This window comes from Camelus bactrianus, chromosome 19, assembly GCF_048773025.1.
Source record: "Camelus bactrianus isolate YW-2024 breed Bactrian camel chromosome 19, ASM4877302v1, whole genome shotgun sequence".
Lineage (NCBI taxonomy): Eukaryota > Metazoa > Chordata > Mammalia > Artiodactyla > Camelidae > Camelus > Camelus bactrianus.
Window position 1 is genome coordinate 33,340,078 of NC_133557.1, and position 20,174 is coordinate 33,360,251.

The 20,174-nt window shown below is 45.2% G+C and overlaps 1 protein-coding gene across 5 annotated transcripts in view; it reads right to left on the reverse strand.

The window, feature by feature from the left end:
* LOC105083195 (putative ATP-dependent RNA helicase DDX60) overlaps nt 1-20,174 on the reverse strand; it is a 71,394-nt gene that overhangs the window by 10,682 nt on the left and 40,538 nt on the right. For 3 of the 5 annotated variants that reach the window (XM_074347723.1, XM_074347724.1, XM_074347726.1), the window contains 10 exons: nt 18,100-18,204; nt 17,469-17,597; nt 16,323-16,447; nt 14,269-14,427; nt 8,729-8,876; nt 7,565-7,717; nt 5,464-5,568; nt 3,746-3,946; nt 1,815-1,919; nt 1,406-1,547 (listed from right to left, as the gene is read on the reverse strand). In XM_074347723.1, coding sequence (XP_074203824.1) covers nt 1,406-1,547; nt 1,815-1,919; nt 3,746-3,946; nt 5,464-5,568; nt 7,565-7,717; nt 8,729-8,876; nt 14,269-14,427; nt 16,323-16,447; nt 17,469-17,597; nt 18,100-18,204 — 1,372 coding nt within the window. Of the gene's footprint in view, nt 1-1,405; nt 1,548-1,814; nt 2,234-3,745; nt 3,947-5,463; nt 5,569-7,564; nt 7,718-8,728; nt 8,877-14,268; nt 14,428-16,322; nt 16,448-17,468; nt 17,598-18,099; nt 18,205-20,174 lie in introns of those variants that run through there. The other 2 variants (XM_074347725.1, XM_074347727.1) reach the window with 2 other exon arrangements.

The window sequence follows — 20,174 nt, forward strand, 5'->3', positions numbered from 1 at the left end:
CAGTCTTACTCCTTCTTTGTCCTTCCAGCTGCTCCTTCACCTCTGCATCAGACCCTGTCCTCCAACCACAACCTGCCGTGTCTCCTTACCTGAACTCCTCCTTCTTCAGTCTGTCATCAGTTTTCCTAAAGCATGTAATGACCACATCTCCCCTCCTCGAAAGTCTCTGATTGCATCTCAGTGTCTCATAAACAAAATCCAGTCTCCTGAGTCCAGCACTTAAGGCTTTCCAAAAGTCACCCACCAAAGACCATCTGGCCCCTCCCTGCCTCACCTGCCAGCCACTCATGTCAATACCATCAGCCTGAGTCATTCCCTACCCTTCACATCATGTGAGCATCACATGCAGTGTTAAGAAATGCTACCTTTAAAAGCTTGGGCTCTGGAGTCAGTCTGCTCATCTTCGAATCTTGGCTCAAGATTTGGGGACCAAGGCAACTGATTTAACTTCTCTGTGTTTCAGTTTCATTATTTATGAAATTCCATGTTACCTGCCTCACAGAGCAACCCAATGTTCAACCTCCACGTCTGTAACTGCACACGCCCTGACTCCACCACACACAGCAATAAACACAACCACACTTCTTACTGCCTGAAATTATTTCTCCTCCTACAGAGCCTGTGGGAGACAGAATTTCCTGAGCATCCTTGATTCACAGAACACTGCACATTCAGAGCCTAGTGACACTGTGCAAGGTACATCGTTCCTGCCAGTTAACAACAGAAGATAAAGTCAAGTCATGCTGTGGAAGGCACTGAAATCACCAGCGTCAGAAACTATAACAGATTTAAGGACAAACAGGGAAACATTCCTCTGGGAGATGTTGTTTAAAGATCTATGGTTTAGTTATAAAAATCAAAGGCTTTCATAAAAACTATGTTAAATGAAATTTTAGGTAGAAATTGCAAGTGGAATTCAAAAATTTGCACGTGATATTGCCAAAAAAATATTTAGGGGGAAAACAAGATGCTAGATTGTGCAACTGGTATGGTATCAGCTGTCTAAATACACTGTACAATTATTCAAAGAAAATATTCACAAATATCAACAGTGAGTATTATTTTTAACATAAGGGTTTTCCCTGTCCTTTTTCTAACATGAGCATATATTAGATTTAATTGGAAATGATATTTATCAAAAAAATCATGTATTAAAATGTTCTGAATCCTGGAGTCAAGGAATCTCCAAAATTAGTAACTTGACATTTTTCGACAGCTGCCACAAAATGCAGCTGTCTCCTATATAATCTATATTAGTAGGCATATACCGCTTTATTTTATCTAATTTGGCATCTACATTGTCTGTTCGCTTGTATTTTCCTTGTAGAAACAGTATTCCCAACGTGCTAGCTTCTCCACAGCGCCCGGTGCTGCTTTCAGACCACACGTGGAACACCAAGCTTACCTCTCCTGGTTGGCTGACACAGGTTATGGAAAAGGCCCTTTAGCAGAAAACTGACGAAAACAAGATTGGAAGGCTCGTGATAGTGCAAGTGTGACACCAGTCCAGCAAACCCCATGGGGTTTCCTTCTCGGTCTACATAGCCCTAAAGAACAAGAATCATTTATCAGTTTGACTGCATTCACCACATACATGAATTAATAGATAACTTACTAAATGCCACTTTAAAATAGTACTTAATACCCATATGAGAGAGACTAACAACTACTACCTGGCCCAGCCTTGAGAAGTGTATCAGTCACAAGGAATGTGAGTCACTGAACAGTACCTGTCGGGACTGGAGCCAGCCCAGCCTGCTGAGGATCAGAGCCAGCACCAGTCCTGCTTCAGGGACAGACAAGCACAGTCGTACCTCTTTCACCAGGAACTGCAGTGAAAACAGGAAGTAGAGTTTCAGCATCTCCAGGGCTCGCGGCTGTTTGAAGGCGAGCAGTGAGTGCTTCAGCACCGACAGCACCTGCGGAGGTGAGCGCGTTCATTCGCACCACGCTCGTGTGCGGCACAATCACGAAAGGCAGGTGCACAATTGACACTGACATTTACAATAATGCATCACTATGAAATGAGAGAGAGATGCACAGAGCGGTGAAGAATTTCAGGGAATCGAAAAGTCCAGCAGCAGAACTGACATTCACATGGCATCACTACGGAGCAGAACTCAAACTCTGAGAGTGTGTCAGAGATGTGGGAGGCAAATTCACGTGTTCTCTCATAATGAAGAAAAACAGCAGTGGAGAACAGGACGAGGGTTTTCTACTTAAAATAACTTCTCTGAAAAAGAAACAACAAATTAAAGCAGAGGGAAGTATCGAAGATCTAACTTAAGAAACCTTTTCCTAGTTCCAAAATGACCTCAGCACTGCAGTGCATGTGTACTTACTAACATCACTGGATTGCGCACTGAAAGATGGTTAGGACAGCAAACTTGATGCTAGGTGAGTGTAACCCCAATAAAAACACCTGAGCATGAAGACGGAAAGTCCTCATCATATAATAAGGAAGACATCAATCAAAATTAACAAGAAGGACCCACAAAATAGAAAATCCTGGGGAAAAGAATTTAAAGACTTAAAAATTCATGTAATTACACAGGCAGGAAAAAAAAAAAAACAAATTAACGACAAGAAAACAGGAATTAGCATGATTCCTCTAGAGGAGATTCTAAGAGAGTCTGTTCCTCTGTAACAGTAAATGGCAGGAGATAGAGAAACAATCTTAGTTTGATGTAATAAATAAAGAGAATATTCCAAGAATTTTATGCCTACACTTGAGTCTCTGTGTGTGAGGGTTGCAGAGAGATATTCCCAAAGATGCCAAGGCAAAGAAAATAAACCACTCTGATAACCTTCTTGAAAAAAAATTAAAAAGCTTGCAAGAAGATATAGGTTTCTCTTCTATATAGAGGTAAAAAATAAGAACTCAAAAATGGGGAAGTTTTGATCAAAAATGATATGCACCTGCCCTGTAGGACCATCAGTAACACAAGAGCCTATGGTCACAGAAGTCCTGGAGTGTCCTCACCTCGGCAAAGAGAGCCCGATTTAGAGGGCGTGGTAATCAGTACACAAATAGGGAGGAGTGGGTCCCAGCATGATGCAGCCTCACAAGGGTGAAACCAAATGCTGAACTGGGGATTTTAAATCTCTTACCATGGGACTGGGCTCAAAATATTTATCTGAGCAGAAAATTTCAGGAAGCGTTTATAACCATATTCTAGAGTCCAACTAAATATAAATGTATCTTTGTTTAAAACGAAATACTCACATCTGCCTAGAACTTTGACTGCAAAAAATACCAAAGGGATAATGTGACTTTTTGGATAGCAGAACTAGGTATAGCTTTTTTTCTTCCTTCAGCTTTGTACATGATCTAAATATTCCTTGATGAATTTGGGTTACTTTTCTAAAGAAAAATAAACTCCTGTAATATGAAATCATCAAAATGGATTTTGCTGTCCCTAACAGTGGTGACAGGAAGGTGGCCCAGATCTTTCTAAATCCAGGGGCAGCGCTTCTAACCCCTACAGGACGCAGCTCATCACACATGAAAACAGTGGTCGGGGTCAGCTCCAAACACCCACCGGCCGTGAATTCTGTGACTGACACAGGAGACAACAGAACCAACTGCACTCTCCCCACCAGCCCACCCTCCACCACTCACGACACTCCAGCAGTCAGGACTGGTGACCCCAGGAAGCTACTGCCACAGACGCGGGAGAAGAGGCGGCTCCCCCTGCGGCTGGGCAGGCAGCAGAGTGTCCGCATCAGAGAATGACACCCCCACCTTGGCCTCCGCATCCTCTGGATCATCACCCTTGGAAGCCAGGAGCATGAGTCTCAGGACCAGGGACATGCTGAGTGGGAACTGGCCCCGCAGTTCAGGAACATTGGACTTGATGAGTTTCTCTATTTTGGGCAATGGAATATCAAAGAAGTATACATCCCCCATCAGGTCCTGACCTCGTCTTCCAGCACGTCCAGACATCTGGAAGCAGAGCAGAATCACAAATTAAACCTTTCCTAAACATCTTTTCCACCACAGGGTGAGAACTGAGCATTCTCCATCAGGCTAGAGCAAGTCAACTGTGTGATGTCCAGCCATGCCACATGGAAACGAGAATCCCAGTGGAAGGCCCTCAGGAAACTCACCGGGGCTGAGACAGAGCAGAAAACGGGGCACTGCTCATTGTCATGCTCCAACTGCACACCCAATGTTGTGCTCCATCCTTGCATAATGACACACAGAAGAAACAACAGCAAGAAGAAGAAAAAGACTGGACCCTGGTTTCATGTCCACTTACAGCTGAACATACAAGACTTCCTGCCTCCCTCTACACACCTCTCTCCCACTCTCCCTCACACACACGTGGGCTGAGTGACAAATCACCACAAAACTGCACAAAGGAGACTCAGCAGCGAGATGAAATTCAGAAACACCACTTGTGAAAAGCAAGTTAAAAACAAACTCTCTGCAGAAGTGATATGAGTCCTCATTTAAGACATGCTTGGCACATGCTAAGTCCTCTACACTTTTTATACGGACCCCCAGCAACCACCACAGGAGGTGAACAGTCGTTACCCTAGTTACAACACAGTGACTGGGGCTTGGGGAAATCAGAAACTCGCCAAAGTCAAACACTAGGACGTAGGACAACCATGACTCTAAGCCTGGCACTCAGACTCCCAAGTTCATCCTCCGAAACATCAGAATGCCCAGCCACAGAGCCCAGAGGCGAGACCCCAAAGATGACACCAGAGGGGCTTCATGCCCAGATCAGAAGCAGGAGGAAAAATCAAAAGGTCTGCAGCTGGTAAAATGCAGAAAAAATACGGATGTTACATGAGGTACGAACAGCCCCCATCGGGGTATGAAACGCATTTACAGAGGAAGGGAAGGGAGCCTGGATACAATCTTTAGTGCTGGCTGATATGTGGAGCAGAAACAGTCACCAGATGTCCCTGAGCCAGGAAACCATGCGAGGACAAACCACATGCGTGCTGGACTCGGGAGAACTGAAAATCAGGACCAGTGCTTTAATCCCACAGGCCACGCCTGTACGATGGAAGACAGTGGAAACAGGGATTACAAGGCAAAAGTCCAGACCTCTAGAGGAGAGTAACGAAGTGGGGCAAAGACAAAGGCAAGGACATTGGGAAGTGGGAGGGAGTGTTTCTCCAGCAGCTCCCACCCGTGTCTTCCCTACAAAGCGCTTCATTCAACTCCTGCAAATGCTGTGGGACAGTATTTATCAGCCCTGGAGACAGGACAGAGGGGCCAAGCCGTGCAGACACCTCACCCAAGGTCACGTACCCGGTGGTAACGGCCACCGAATGCCAGGCTCAGGAGCTGCCAGCTACAGCACAGCTGAAAGTGCCTGTTGGGCTCGAATGACTGTGCCCACCAATGCAGCATGAGTACAGACTAAAGCCTCACGTTTCTTACTATTTTCTGGCCATGTCTGAGTAGTGCAGTCATATTTGAGTTTATGCACACTGCAGTACCTGTCTGTAGTTTAAAGCATCCAGATAGACTGAGTTTTGAGCAAAAACCACTGATTTACAAGGCATGTTGATTCCTAAGGCAAGTGTCCCCGTAGCTGTCACCACCTAGAAAGAGAATAGAATAATTACTTCATAATACAGCATTTCAGTGGAGGCCACAGAGTAACTGAAACTCCTGCAACTCAGTGAGGCCCCAGAGGGACAGAGACACGAGTGCATGGGCATTCTCGTGGTGTCACAGCACCTCTGGGGCACCCGCCCAGGCCACTCCCACCACTCAGCTCTGCCCAGAACACCCTTCTCCCAAGTATCTGTTCACCCTGCTCCTCCGGGCCTCCACTCCACGCCAGAGAGAAAGTTCTGGAGCGTGACACCCCAAATACCCACCCGTCCTCATGACCCCCCGTGGCGTCAATGACATGACCACAGGTGAGTCTGGTTAAGCCCTGCCCAGCACAGTGTCTCCCCCAGAGCAGAGGGCCTGCCCCGGCCAGTGACTGGGGAACACGCAGAGGGAAATGACCAGAAAGGAACCCTTCACCTGGCGGCCACCCTCTGACAGACCCACATGGGGGCAGCTGCCTGCTTCACCCACTGTGACATTAGTGAAGCTTATCTCTATGAAAATCACACATCTAAGTAATATGAGCAAAACAATGTTTCAGTTTTCCTCCTGAATTGCCATAATAACTGACACAAAAATTCTAAAGCAAAATTTAATGTTTCTTAAATAATCCACTTTCAGGTGGATTTTTTCATATAATACTGGGTACGTCTCATTGTCCTCTCTTTCTCTTTATATTGACTGTCGTGAAGTCATGGCTAAGGTTCATGTTTCTCTAAATATTCTCAACCTTAACTCTATAATCTGTCAAAATGAAACACCACTTATGAACTGTTTTATAAACTTCAATAAGAACACAAATGGGAAAAGTAATAACATTACGTTTAGACTATAACCAGCATAAACATCTTTTTAAAAATGTGTTCTCAATAGCAAAACTATCACTTTTCCAGAATGATCCAGTTTTCCATGTATTAAACTAAGGGTAACTGGGCAACCACAAGTTAACAGGTACTATTTGTGCTGATCAAAACAGGTGCACCGCTTTAACTCAATTCATAATCATGTGAAAAGTTTTCTTTCTGGTTACTGACTTTTAAAATAAGTATGTAACTTGTTATTAGTTAAGGAAAAAACCAAGCAAAGTTGTTAACAATATAGTTTGTTTTTTTCCCAGATTACAGAATTACCCTTAAATTAGGGTGTCAGATTTTCCTCAAGATTTACTTATTAAGATTAAAGGATACCACCTAGAGTAGCAGAATCAATCTCTCTCTGTACGCGCATGCATGCGCACGCGCGCGGGCACACACACACACAATGTACATAATACAAAAAATTAATGTGGGTTATTAGAAAAACTTAGGGTCTATTTTAAAATACTACTCAAGGTCTGAATTAACCAGGAAATTATATTAAACCATTTCTGTGAATGTATCCAGATGATCCCCGCACATCCTTATAGGACATGCCCCCTACAATGTAGTGAGCACTGGGTTGGGGAGAGGTACCCTTCCTCCCACCCACATCAGGGATGGATGCAGGGCATGCAGGATGACCCTGTGCCCAAAGTCAGTCGAGACATGCAGCGGGCCCCAAGGGTGCAGCACATTCTTGTTCTTACTTCAGCTGCTACCCAAAGAAAAGACCAGATCAAAGGTCTGACCACAGCTACCATGAATGTCCTTCATGCCCATGAGCAGATATCTGCAGCCAAGATCATATGAACAGCCAAGAAAATCCCCAAATGTTATCAACGAAAAGTAGGGACTGCTCCAAGATCACTGCAGGTATATTTCATGGTAGAAAACACTTGGGAAAGTACCTGTTTAGGGGATATTTTAACCTCATGAAAAGAGAGAAACTGAATGGTAAATTTCAAGTCCCCTCCCTCAATGAAATGGGATGGACTATGCAGTGGTACTAAGGGGTCGTTAAGAAAAAAAAGATGAGAAAAAATGGTTATTTTCACTTTTTATGGGCATTCAGCTTCATACAGACACAGTTTCAATTTTTAGAATGAAGAACTTTACCTACCCTAATAAATCCTTTCCTAAAAAGAATCTCCACTAACTGTTTTTCCTTGGCGTTCAGAGAGCTGTGGTGATATCCAATCCCCCTTCTTGCCAAAGCCTTCAATTCTGCACCTTTTCTTGTGAATTTCACTCGTTCAAACACCGTCTGCAAAGACTAAAAGAAGCAAGAGTTTTAGGGATTTTGATAATTTTGTATCTAATTTTAATTTAAATCAGAATAAAAAGTGTTGAAATAAAAGTAACAGGCATCCTATACAATAATTTGGCTAACTGTGGTGGCTGAAGCTGACTCTCCATGTAAAGAAAATTTTAAAGAATGACAGGAACTACAGGAAGTGATCCAGACTCTTTGAGCAGAACTGGCGCTGCCTCACCCCAGCTCGGGGGTGAAGAGTGCTGCTCCTGCCTGGGGAGGTTGGCTCTGCCTGCCGAGCTTCCCAGGGGGAAGAGAGGTTTGTTTCTCCAAGAAGGCAGAGCAGCTAACTTTTCATGGTCACAGAGAGCCTTAAAAATAGCCATGCCCGAAGAGGGAAATCCACTTGTGTGCAGACTTTTATGTACCAAGACAAACATCGCTTATGAGAGAGAAAAGGAAAAAAAAAAAAAAAAACCCTAAATCTTAAATCCAAAAGCAAGACTCACCCAGAAGGGCCATGATTTCTTCTGATTGCTGGGCTTGCTTTTACTGTCACTAATTTGTATTACCAAAGGCACGCGTCATGTGCGTTAAAACACGTGCGAAGGAAGAAATGGCACCCCACTTTCAGAGGTTTCAGTGTCTTTTACATAAAGTCTGTTCATGAGAAATTCTGTGTATGGTATTTGAAATGTACTGGACCACATGTGCTGAAACTCTCAGGTGAGGCAGGTGACACAGGAAGGAGTCTGGACTTGAGGCTGAGAAAAACAGCATCACAGAAAGAAATAACGGAAGGGCAGCCACTTCCAGTTTCACTGTTAATAAGCAGAAAATCATCTGTAACCCCCATCCTGCCCCTTCCTTCAGACCCACTCAGTGACCCGAGGGGTCAGGCGCAGCCAGCAGGTCACGCACAGAAGTCTCTGCTCTGGAAAGGACGCCCTGAGCTAGAGCACTCCACTCCACCCGCAGCAGGGATGCAAGGGCAGGGGTGTGAAATGATTTCCCTCCATCCCACAGGCTGACCTCAGTGTCTATTGCCTTCTGGTCAGCATAGGTACAGTCCTGAGGAATCTCCAAGTTCTTCTCAAGAACCCTGAGCAGATGATCATATTCAGCATCATGGATTAGGCTCTGATCCATTTTTCTGGGCTTTTTCTGGCTTTTTTCATCTCTGTTTATGAAAACAAATTTTAAGGAGTGAGGTGTGAGATCTGGTCACCAGGAGAAACCCAAGACTTCCCGGACCCCTCATCAGGTGGACGCTCACTTGCACACACCTGCCAGGTCCTGCACCAGTCCTCCTCCTCCCCAGCCTCTGCAACTTGCAGGGCTGCATCAGAAAAGCCGGACCATCTCTGCACATTCCCTCCCTTCTGCCAAATCCCGTTCTCCAATATGACCCCTGATCCTTGTTCCTGTGGCCATTCTCCTTCTCAGCCTTTGTGACACAGGGCTGGGAGGAAGTGGTGGGGGTGCTCCTTCTCTCCTCCAGTGGACGCTGCTACAGCTGCTCTTAGTTTGGCTGCTAAGCGCTCTCGGTGACACCCCTCCCTGTAGAACTGCCCTCCAGTGACAGGAGACCCTGGGAAAAGCCTGGGAGGTTACAACCTGTCCTGGGGCCAAGAGGGTGACCCCCAACAGTAACTGACTAACAGGAGGCACAGGAGTCAGCCACCTGAGAAGCAAGATGGTGGAGCAGAAGGATGCTTGTAGCTCACCCTCTCCCACAGATACACCAAAACTCACATCTATGGACCCACTGAGCCAATCAGAGCACCTGCAGAACTCCGACAGAACATCGCCCTCTTCGAAAGACAAAGATGCCAAAAATCTGGTAGGAGAAAAGGAAAAAAAAGAGAAGAAAAAGCAAAACAGTGCGGGACCGGTCCCACGGGGAGGGAGCAGCAAAGGAGGAATAGCACTTGTTCGCTGGGTCTCCCCCCTCCAACGAAGAGACCAATGGGACAGAGGAGGAGCCTCCGAGGCTCAGATCTGCCCCGAGCACCCCTTGACCAACAGAACTAAGTTAAACGGGCACAAAAGGTCCCTGCGGCACCCAGCCCAAGACGCTGGCAGCTGGGGGCCAGGACAGGCCGCCTGAGCTGGGTGGAGGACTGGGGCAGCTGCACTGAGGCAGCCCCAGGGGACTGCAGGGTGCTATGCACCATGACTGGGATGGGATACAGAGCAGAACAACCTCGGTCCCCCCAAAATTGTGAAAAAAGCAAAGCAACACGGCTGGTGTGCCCTGCGGGGAGGGGCACTGTAGCCTTTGTCTCCTCAGACCTGCGGTGCCATTACTGGAGTTTCTCGCAAGAAGAGAGGCGGGGAGCAGCCACAGCTGCCATATCCTCCTGTGCGCAGCGCCCAGGCGGGGGCGGGGCCGAGACCTGAATCCGCACCTGGGGCTCCGCAACCTCCTAGGCAGGACTGAGACTTGTTTACAGCCCGAGGCAGATAGGATCTTTCTGCCCTGGCATCTCAGAGAACTTACACTGCCAAGACAAACACAGAGCTGAGATTTGTCATGGAGCAGGGGCAGGGATGTTCCGCAGTCTTCCCTGAGCCCGTCCACGGAGCGCCGACCAGAGGTGGAGTAGGCAGCTGCACAGAGCGGCTGAGCGACCGGCGCCAGGAGAGGTGGGGCAGCCACCTGCCTTCCTGGCAGGAACGCAGCACCTGATCACGGCACTGGGAGGAGGCACAATCCGCCCACCTGACCCGCCCTGAGCAGTATCTGACTGCGACATCGGGAGGGGGAGTGACCCGCCCGTCCACTGGTGCCAGAGATATGAGCAATATGAAGAAGCAGAGGAACCACTCCCAATTAAAAGAGCAAGAGAAATCCCATGAAAGCACGATCAAGGAAATAAGCACTGATGGCCTACTAGATCAAGATTTCAAAGAAAGGAGTGATCAAAGTACTTAAGGAACTAAAAGAAACAGTGTTTAGAGATATAAAATATGTCAAAAATGAAATAGAAGCTATAAAGAAGAACCAAGTAGAATTACTAAACTCATTTGCTAAGATGAGAGCTGACCTAAAGGCTGTGCAAAGTAAGCTAGATAATGCAGAGGAATGAATAAGTGACCTAGAAGACAGGACAACAGAAAGCACCCAATCAGAACAGCTGAGAGAAAAACAAAAAACAATGAAAACAATATAAGGGACCTATGGGATAATATAAAGCGTGCCAATCTACGCATAATAGGGCTTCCAGAAGGGGAAGAAAGAACAAAGGGGACTGAAAAGGTATTTGAAGAAATCATGACTGAAAACTTCCCAAACCTAAAGAAAGAATCAGATATCCAAGCACAGGAAGCTCAGAGGGTCCCAAACAGGAAGAACCCAAACAGACCCACACCAAGACATAGCATAATCAAGATGGCCAGAGTCAAGGATAAAGAAATGATCCTAAAGGCAGCAAGAGAAAAACAAAGAGTGAGTTACAAGGGAACCCCCATAAGGCTCTCAGCTGATTTCTCTGCACAAACACTACAGGCCAGAAGGGAGTGGCAAGATATATTCAAAGTCCTGAATGAAAAAAAGATGCAGCCTAGGATACTCTATCCAGCAAGGCTATCCTTTAGAATAGAAGGAGAGATAAAGAACTTCACAGACAAGCAAAAACTAAGAGTTTAGCAACATTAAACCCATGCTAAAAGAAAAATTGACAGGTCTACTATAAACAGAAAAGCAGCAGGATGCTACAAAAATGAGAAACTCTTAACTGGAAAGGTGATAACTACCATGAATTCCAAATAGAATAAACACAGAATTGTAAAAGAAGACATCTAAATCATTAAGAGTGGGAGAGGGAAGTAAGGAAAGCCAATGTGGAAAACAGTATGGAGATTCCTCAAAAGAATAGGAATAGACTTACCATGTGACCCAGGAATCCCGCTCCTGGGCATATATCCAGAAGGAACCCTACTTCAAAAATGACACCTGCACCCCAATGTTCATAGCAGCACTATTTACAATAGCCAGGACATGGAAACAGCCTAAATGTCCATCAACAGATGACTGGATAAAGAAGAGGTGGTGTATTTATACAATGGAATACTACTCAGCCATAAAAACCAAAAACATAACGCCATTTGCAGCAACATGGATGATCCTGGAGAATGTCATTTCTAAGTGAAGTCAGCCAGAAAGAGAAAGAAAAATACCATATGAGATCACTCATATGTGGAGTCCAAAAATAAATAAATAAATAAATAAATACAAAACAGAAACAGACTCACAGACATAGAATACAAACTCGTGGTTGCCAAGGGGGCTGTGGGTGGGAAGGGACAGACTGGGATTTCAAAATGTAGAATAGATAAACAAGATTATACTGTGTAGCACAGGGAAATAGATACAAGATCTTGTGGTAGCTCACAGAGAAAAAAAATGTGACAATGAATATGTGTATGTTCATGTATAACTGAAAAATTGTGCTCTACACTGGAATTTGACACAACATTGTAAAATGACTATGACTCAATAAAAAAAAAGTTAAAGAAAAAAGGAGTCAGCCACCTAAACCCCAGCTGAGATGGTTCTGCGATGCCCCCAGGCCCACCCCCGACCCTGCCCTGCCGCTGGCCAGGCTGAGGCCAAGTTTCAGCAACAACCACACCCTAAGGTCTCTTCATCACTTTGTCACTGGCCCCTCATGAGCGCATCCCTTCAACAGATCACTTGCACGGGGCCCCACCTCAGATCCCTGAGGTGTGGGGAGCCTGACCTAGGACACCGTGCCTTAAACACTGGATTTGACTCAGCCATCAGATGGCATTTCCCGTCACTCCTCACCGGTACTGCCGTCTACAGACCCCAGAGCCCTGGTCCTCCCTGGGACTGTCTCTGGACTGCGCACACAAGACAGCTCCAATAGGAGGCGATGAGCACACCAGTGTCGCACCATATATATCCTCACCTTCAACTAACACTCCCTCACCTTTAGGGAGGATGCTGCCACCGGGAAAGCGTGGCCCCACTCTTTGTGGGGAGCAGAGATACTGGGGCTCACAGACTGTTGTCCAGCTATTTATAAGTTTTAAATCGAGGTAACAAACTTTCCAAGTAAAACACATTCTCCCGCCACCCTGGCATGTTCAGCCCCGTTAGGATCGGACTGTGGAAGGGGAAAAATGAGTCCAGGGGCCGTGTCTGCCAGGCAAGGAGCACCAACTCCTCACCTTCGGCACCGGATGCAAATGGAGGGCTCAGCACGGAAGCCCCCACCCTCTGTGTACTCATGGCACTGAACAAGGTACCAAACATCCTTTTCCTTCTAATAGCTGGAATTGATCACTAATCCAACTTGAAATTGCGCCCCAAGCACCCTGGGGAAGCTGTCTAAAGCAGACCAGTTACTGCCAAGGCCGAGATCTCCCACCGCTATTAAGGACATGAGCACATGTGTCAGCAGCAATTTCTGACTCAATCCGGAATTTGAGAAATCTGAGTCAGAGAAGCTCTAAAAGCTGTTTCAACACTGAGGGAAGTAACTCCCATTTGTTTCAGAGCGGCACAAGGCTGACCTACCAAGCAACGAGGAACAGGCATGGTTCCTGCTGGGCTAGAGCGAGAACTTGGCGAAAGCCAGACGTGCAAAGACAATAGCTGGGCATCCCACTTGACCTATAAACTTGGTGTGAGGTGAGAGCAGGGAGGAGGGTGCTGCCCCTCCCAGGGGTGAGCGCAGGTTCAGAGCACAGCAAAACTAGAGCAGCAGCCTGGGGGCAGCAGGAAGGCCATCCAGGCAGAAGGGCCAGAATGCAGAGACGGGCAGCAGAACGCACCATGTAGGGAGAATGGTTCGTGCTGAGCCTTGTCAGATGGGAGCAAGAGGCAGTGAACCTGCCAAGTGAGGGCAAAACCCAAACATGTCTGCCCACCAACAACAGCCAAGGAGTTCAGACCTCACCCCTGAAACAAGAAAGAAGAAAGAACCCTGAGTGGGGGTAACAGTTCATCTGATTGCTACCTTGACCACAGGGTGGTGGGCCGTGGCGCTCTGGAGTCCGAGGAGGAGACCTCTGTGGTGATCCACGGAAGATATGGGGGCATTTAAACTGGCCATGACTGAGGACGGAGAGGGTAACAGGGGACTGCTCATTTGGGCCCCAGAGTGGTCAAATCAGACACTGAGAACAAGGAAGCAAAAATCTGACTGTTCTGTCCACTGTGTGGTCACTCATGTGACTGCAGTGGTGCCTCAGTGACCTGAGACACTGTGGCAGACTGTGTCCACGCCTCTGGGGACCAACAGGGTCACGGTCACCTGTGTCACAGGTGTGCTTCCTGTCAGGTGCATTATCTACCTGTGCTTGTAGCTGTGCTCTGGCCTCTCCCAGGGCCCCAGGAGACTCACCTCTGCGACTAAGGAACATGTAAATATTGGGCCACTTCCGTTTACCCTGTCCTCCCACCCTGTTTACTCAATTTGCAAGTAAGTCCACACAACAACTAGAACAGCACTGCAGCACATTCAGTGTGTTTCCTCCTGGGACCTGGTGAAGTATTTCAACCACCTGCTAACCATCAATCTGCTTAGCCACATACTTACACTGTCTTCTGTTTCTCCATGGATTTTTTAACTTTTCGAAGTTTATTGGCCATGTCATAGGCCTCCTTGTCAGCCTTGGGGGGCCTTTTTATCTGCTGCTTTTGCTCCAGGAAAGTTTTCACACTTCCTGCCCTTTGCTCAACATCCCCTAAATTAAATCTGGGAACAAACAAAAAGAATGCTTGGCTTGAAAATAATGCAATAAAGAAAATTCAATCACATGTCCATCCACGGTTGCCATCCTGACATCTACCTGTGGGGTTTTTAACACCCATCTTTAGGAGTTTTGTCCTGAATAGGCACACCAGGAGTTCTGGGTCTGTGAGTTGTAAGTTCCCCTCCCGGCCCCAGACCTTGCCCCTGGGGTTATGGCAATGAGCACCCCGGAGGCTGTCCCTGTAGGAGTGGTCAGGCACCCCCCAGGCAAGGGACAGGGACAAGAGATGTTCTTCACACACAGGAGAGGGATGCTTCCCCTCTTAAGAGATGAAAAAAATGTTTTAAAAACAAAAAAAAATTTTGCTCTTTAATTTATTTGTATTGTTTTCATAGCTGCTCTTGTGTTGAATTCCACTGGTCTTTAATTGTGCTTCATAAAAGAATCAAAGACCGTTAGTATTACGTAAATATATGTAAGTCCAGATTCCGTTTTTTAAAAATTGAAGTACAGTTGATTTATAATTTGATGTTAGTTCCAGGTGTACAGCACAGTGACTGAGGCTTTCTGCAGATTAAGCTCCGTCACAGGTTATCAGAAGTAACGACTATCCCTCCTTGTGCTGCACAGACATCCTCGCCGCTCATACCTCACACACTGTGGTCTGTACTCTTAATGGCAGCCCACCGTGTGTCCTCCCCCTGCCCTCTTCCCTTTGCTGACCGGAAGTTTGTTTTGTCTGTGTTTCTGTTTCACATATAGATGTGTGTTATTTTTGAGATTCCACATACAAGTGATACCTTCAGTATCTGTCTTTCTCCCTCTGGTTTACTTCACTAGAGAATACTATGTTTAGTGAAATAAGTCAGATTTCTTGATGGCCGAATCTTTTGTGAATTTTAGTGCCTCCTTTGTTTTTCTCCACGTGTCTTTTGTTGTCAGTCTGAGACACGACTGATGTGTAATGCTGTGTATGTTTGGGGTGCACAATGTGGTGACTTGACATAAGCATGTGCAGCACTATGGTCACAACAAGGTTAGTGAACAGAACCAGCCCCTCACATAGTCACCCTTTTTCCTCCTATGGTGAGAACACTGAAAATCTACTGTCTTGGCCACTTTCAAGTGCGTGATGCTGTACTGTTGACTGTAGTCACTGTGCGGACATCAGAGTAGACCCCCAGGACTTAACTCCTCTCACAACTGGTGATCTGCACCTTGGCCCACTTGCCCCTCTCTCTCAGCCCCATGTCTCTGGCAACCCCTTATCTACTGTTTCTCTGAACTAGGCTTTTCCAGATTCCACACGTAACTGAGATCATACAGCAAAATTCTGCTCCTTTAGGCGGGATGAAGAGAATCTGGGGTTCTCACCCTAAACTCTTGGATTGTGACTATTTCTTTCTAGAGACCAGATCAACCCAGGTGCCTCTGGCCTCTACAATCCAGAAATGTCTCCATAGTCTGGGATTTATGCCTTTTGAAGAAATACTTAGGGACACATGGTCTGGACTTCCTGGCACCTTGGAACTTAAACTAGCATGTTGTAAGGATATTCTAATTTTATGTGGGGTAACTGGGTGCATAAATGTTCAATTTGTTTTGCAAACAATCTAGGTCTTTACTGAAAATTAACAAGACCTGAATAAAAATACAGTAGTTTATAGTCAAAGGAAAACAAGAAATGGAGAAGGAAACTAAATAAAGACGGTATCTTTCAACAGCACGAGTAAAATTATTTTTTTAAGAACTGAACTAGAAACTCTGCACTCTGATGACAAAAGGGCACCAAAAGTAGTAATAAACATTACTTTACAGAAAAGTCTGTACAACTTTCCTTAACTTAAAGGAATAACTCTAATACAAATTATGACTAAAAACAAATAAAATGACTCACAAAAAAAATAGTGCAGGTAACTTTTTCATCTGGCTGAGCTTTTCAACGAGAAGTGGAAACAGATCTGCCATGTTTTCTGAACTAACAACCGAAACTGGACGAAGATTCCGCAGGACTGTTCTGGCCTGTAACAACAAACAGAAAATTATTTAAGTTATGCACGATGAAGAAACACATTACTACTGCCAGCTGAAACGTGTTCATAGTTGTCTAATCGATGCTTCTGTGGTTCTTTGACATAATATATAACAAATGTAACAATAACTAAAGTATAAGCTAAAATTTTGCAAAAAAAAAAAGAAATATACAAATCAACACACCAGAACAAAAAGACAGTAATACATACAAACACACACACACACACACACACACACACACAGTTTAACAAGAATTTTAAGGCAACAGAAATCAGGAAGAGGACTGTTCAGAAAACAATGCTGATTCCACCATGACAAGAGGTGGGGTGAGTCAGTTTCTCTCTGTATCATGCAAAAAGTCACTTATAATTATAAATACATTTCAGAGGTTTTTAGTGACAAAATAAATGGAAGAAAATACACATCAATTATATTATGTTTCAGAGTGGGAGGAGATAATCTAAGCTGCACTGTAATGGGAGAAACCCACCTGAGAAAAGCCTGATACACGTCACTCCCCAAAGGCCAGAAACCTCAGTGCGTAACAATAAAACAAACTCCAAAATGAAAAGACGATCAACTTACTGAAAATAAACACGCATAACTCACATGTCCCCTGGTTAAGGTTTTAATACAAAAATAGTTCCAACAAATTAAAATAAAAATCATGAAAGAGAAAAACTTCAAAATAAGAAGAAGATAAAGGAGTAAAAAGCTCCTCACAGCTACTGTCCCTGTGATTCCAGGCTCCACGCAGCCCCGACATCAAGACCCCGGGGGCCCCTCTGACCTTGTCTAGTAGGAGATGGAGCCCACGCAGAGGGGACCGGAGGACAAGACAGAGGCCAGGCTCCTTTCTCTCTCCCTACCCCATCTCAGACTTTACCTTCGACTGAAAATCCTTAAATGGAAGACTAGAAAAGCCCAGAAAAGAGTGCTGACAGCACAGCGCAGCCCTAGGAGGCCACAGGGAGCCCGGAGCAGCTGCGGCTAGCCGCATGACAATCACCTCCCAGGCGTGGCCGCTCTTCACCCAGCCAGTCAGTTCTGCCTTGAGGCTCTCTTCGTATTTCCTAGTGTCCATCTTTGTGATGACTATTTTATTCTTAAAATGAATGAATTCCTCTGGACACAACTCCTTGAAAAGAAATGCCACCAAATTAATACAATCATGTAAGAAAATCCACAGATGTTTCTCAACTACATGTGTCATTAACAGAAGGACAAGCCTCTTGAGGGGACATGGTAAACTTCATTCTATCTCCGCATCACTTCTGGTGCATAAACCTAACAGGATGGAAAAACCAGACAGGATTGAAAGCACAGGGCAGTCAGGGCAGAGAGAGGCCAGGAATGAGACCCAGGATGGGCGGAGGAGGAGGCTGAAGGGCTGCCCCATCCCAAGAAGTAAACAGGAAATGTTTTCAGGAATACAGGAGCATTCCACTCCATGGCAGTAAAACACAGAATATTAGGAGGAAGGATGTCAGAGAAGGGGCAATCTTATTTTGGAAAGAATTCACCAGTAATTTTAAAAGCTCAGAGGCAAGGGATCAGAAAGAGTGAGAGCTTGTCTCTCTGAACAGCAAAGTTACCACCCACTATGACAGGTTCAGAATAATTGAGTTGTGACTATTTACCTGAGCCCTGGGCCAGCCTTCCCAGAACTGAGACATGGTGTCATAAAGCTGGATCATTTCTCGAGGTGACAGGCTAAGATCAGAAGGGAATCCATACTTTTCAATCTACGTTTAAAATAAAATGGAAAAGTTTAACATTCCTTTTATTTTACCTTATGTTCTATCCTTTGCCTCACACTCTCATGGACCCGAAGACACTGAAAACAGCCCTCAAGTAACATGCTTAGTAAACTTCCTTAAGTCCTAAGATCACTTGAGGTCAAGTTCAAGGCTCAGGCTCTCACATGACCTTCAAGACACTCCAGGAAACCTCTCCCCAGGTCACTGAATTGGTTCTGCTTTAAGCCTTCTGGATATCCACGTCGTTCATTTTCCCACAAGTATTTTAAAATATAAAGTAAATATTCTTGTCCTCAAAAACCTTGTGTTGCAGTAGATTCTACCGGTTTCAACCACTCTTATTGTGAATCATCTGCCTATGAAACCACAATCCCCAAGATGTGGGCAGGAATTCTTCAAAAGAAAAGACAGGGTGTTCTATTAAACAGGTTTCCTCAAGGTTTTACATCAGAAATGTTAAGTCTCAAAGAAGGGGCTACAGTACACAGATTTCTCACAAATTATCTGGCAATAGAGCACATTTCTTAGTAAACAGCTATTCAGTTATGAAACTCAGGTTTGTAAATTCTGGGCTAAACAAGTCACTCCAATCACAATACAGTTGAAAAAACTCGGTAGGATGGAAAGGGTGTTTCAGCTTGAATGAGAGGATTGAGTTCTAATTCTACCTCTAAATGCTACTTCCTCCTCCACAATATAGGGTTAAAATAAAAACCTACAATATAGGTTACTGACTGTGGTAAAAGCAAACAAGATATATATATCAGTGTATGTTTTTTTAAACTTTCAAAACTAGGAGATAAGTGAGATCCAAAGAGCGAATGCAGTGATGACAGACACAGACAACAAGGCTTGTATTACAGACACCAAACACGTGAAGAGGTGGAACTTAATCTTCCCCCACAAAATCGGAATGACGACGTCATAGGTGTTCACTAAGCCACAGTGGCAGTCATACTGCAAAATAAATGTACACAGTCAACATGCTGAACCCCTTAAACCCACACACCATTTTATGTCAAACATATTTTAATTAAAATAATCAATCAGTCTTTGAATGAGGCTTGTAAGAACCTATAGGGGGCAGGTGCCCGCCTGGAATCATGGTTTAGCATCATAGTCTGAGCATCAAACCAGCTGGACAGAAAAAAAAAAAAACATTTTGCCAAATAGCACATGAATATATTATTTTAGAATAGCAGCATTTTGTTCTCTTATTAATACTGCTTGAAAGTGGTAACTTATTTTGTCTGAATAAAATAAGTCCGGGAACTATCATAATTTTTAAGATGTCAATCTTCTTTTTGGTCACTAGAATGCTTATGATTTCCTAAGGCCCTTGGCCTCTTACAAAAGCCTCAGTGCCCTTGTTTCCACAATGAAGGGCACTTTAGCTGAGCTGTACATCTGCTGTAGGAATTAAGACAGACAACGCATGGAGCAGGTCTGGTAAATTACCAGGGACACGGGCAATGCGTAAACTGTCAGCATGATGGATTAATGATAAACTGACAGGTCTTAATTTTTTAAATCAATTTAACAATTCTAAGGCTTAAAGCTGGGAATTCAGCTCCATTGTTCTTCACTATAAGATAACTAATGAGCTGGAAAAACTGAAACAGACTAGGTGAAAAAGGAAGAGAAATAAAAGCCCACAGACTGGCACCAGCCTTCCCTTATGAGCACAACAGCACTGTCCCACGATCACGGTGCCCCTAGCTCCATAGTGATGAGGGCACTGATCCGGGTGCAGCAGGAAGAGGCCGGTGGCAGCTCCCCAACACCTGCTGGGACTGACAACCCTCACCCCTGGCAGCGCTGTGCAGTGGGATAACGGGGGCAAAGGACAGACTCAGCCCTTCATCAGAGACAGCCTCTGTGGAGAAAGATACCCCTCCCCTCGGCCGGGTTAAGGCCAGCTCACTCCGCCTCCCCTCTTCCCGAAAACTTCTCTG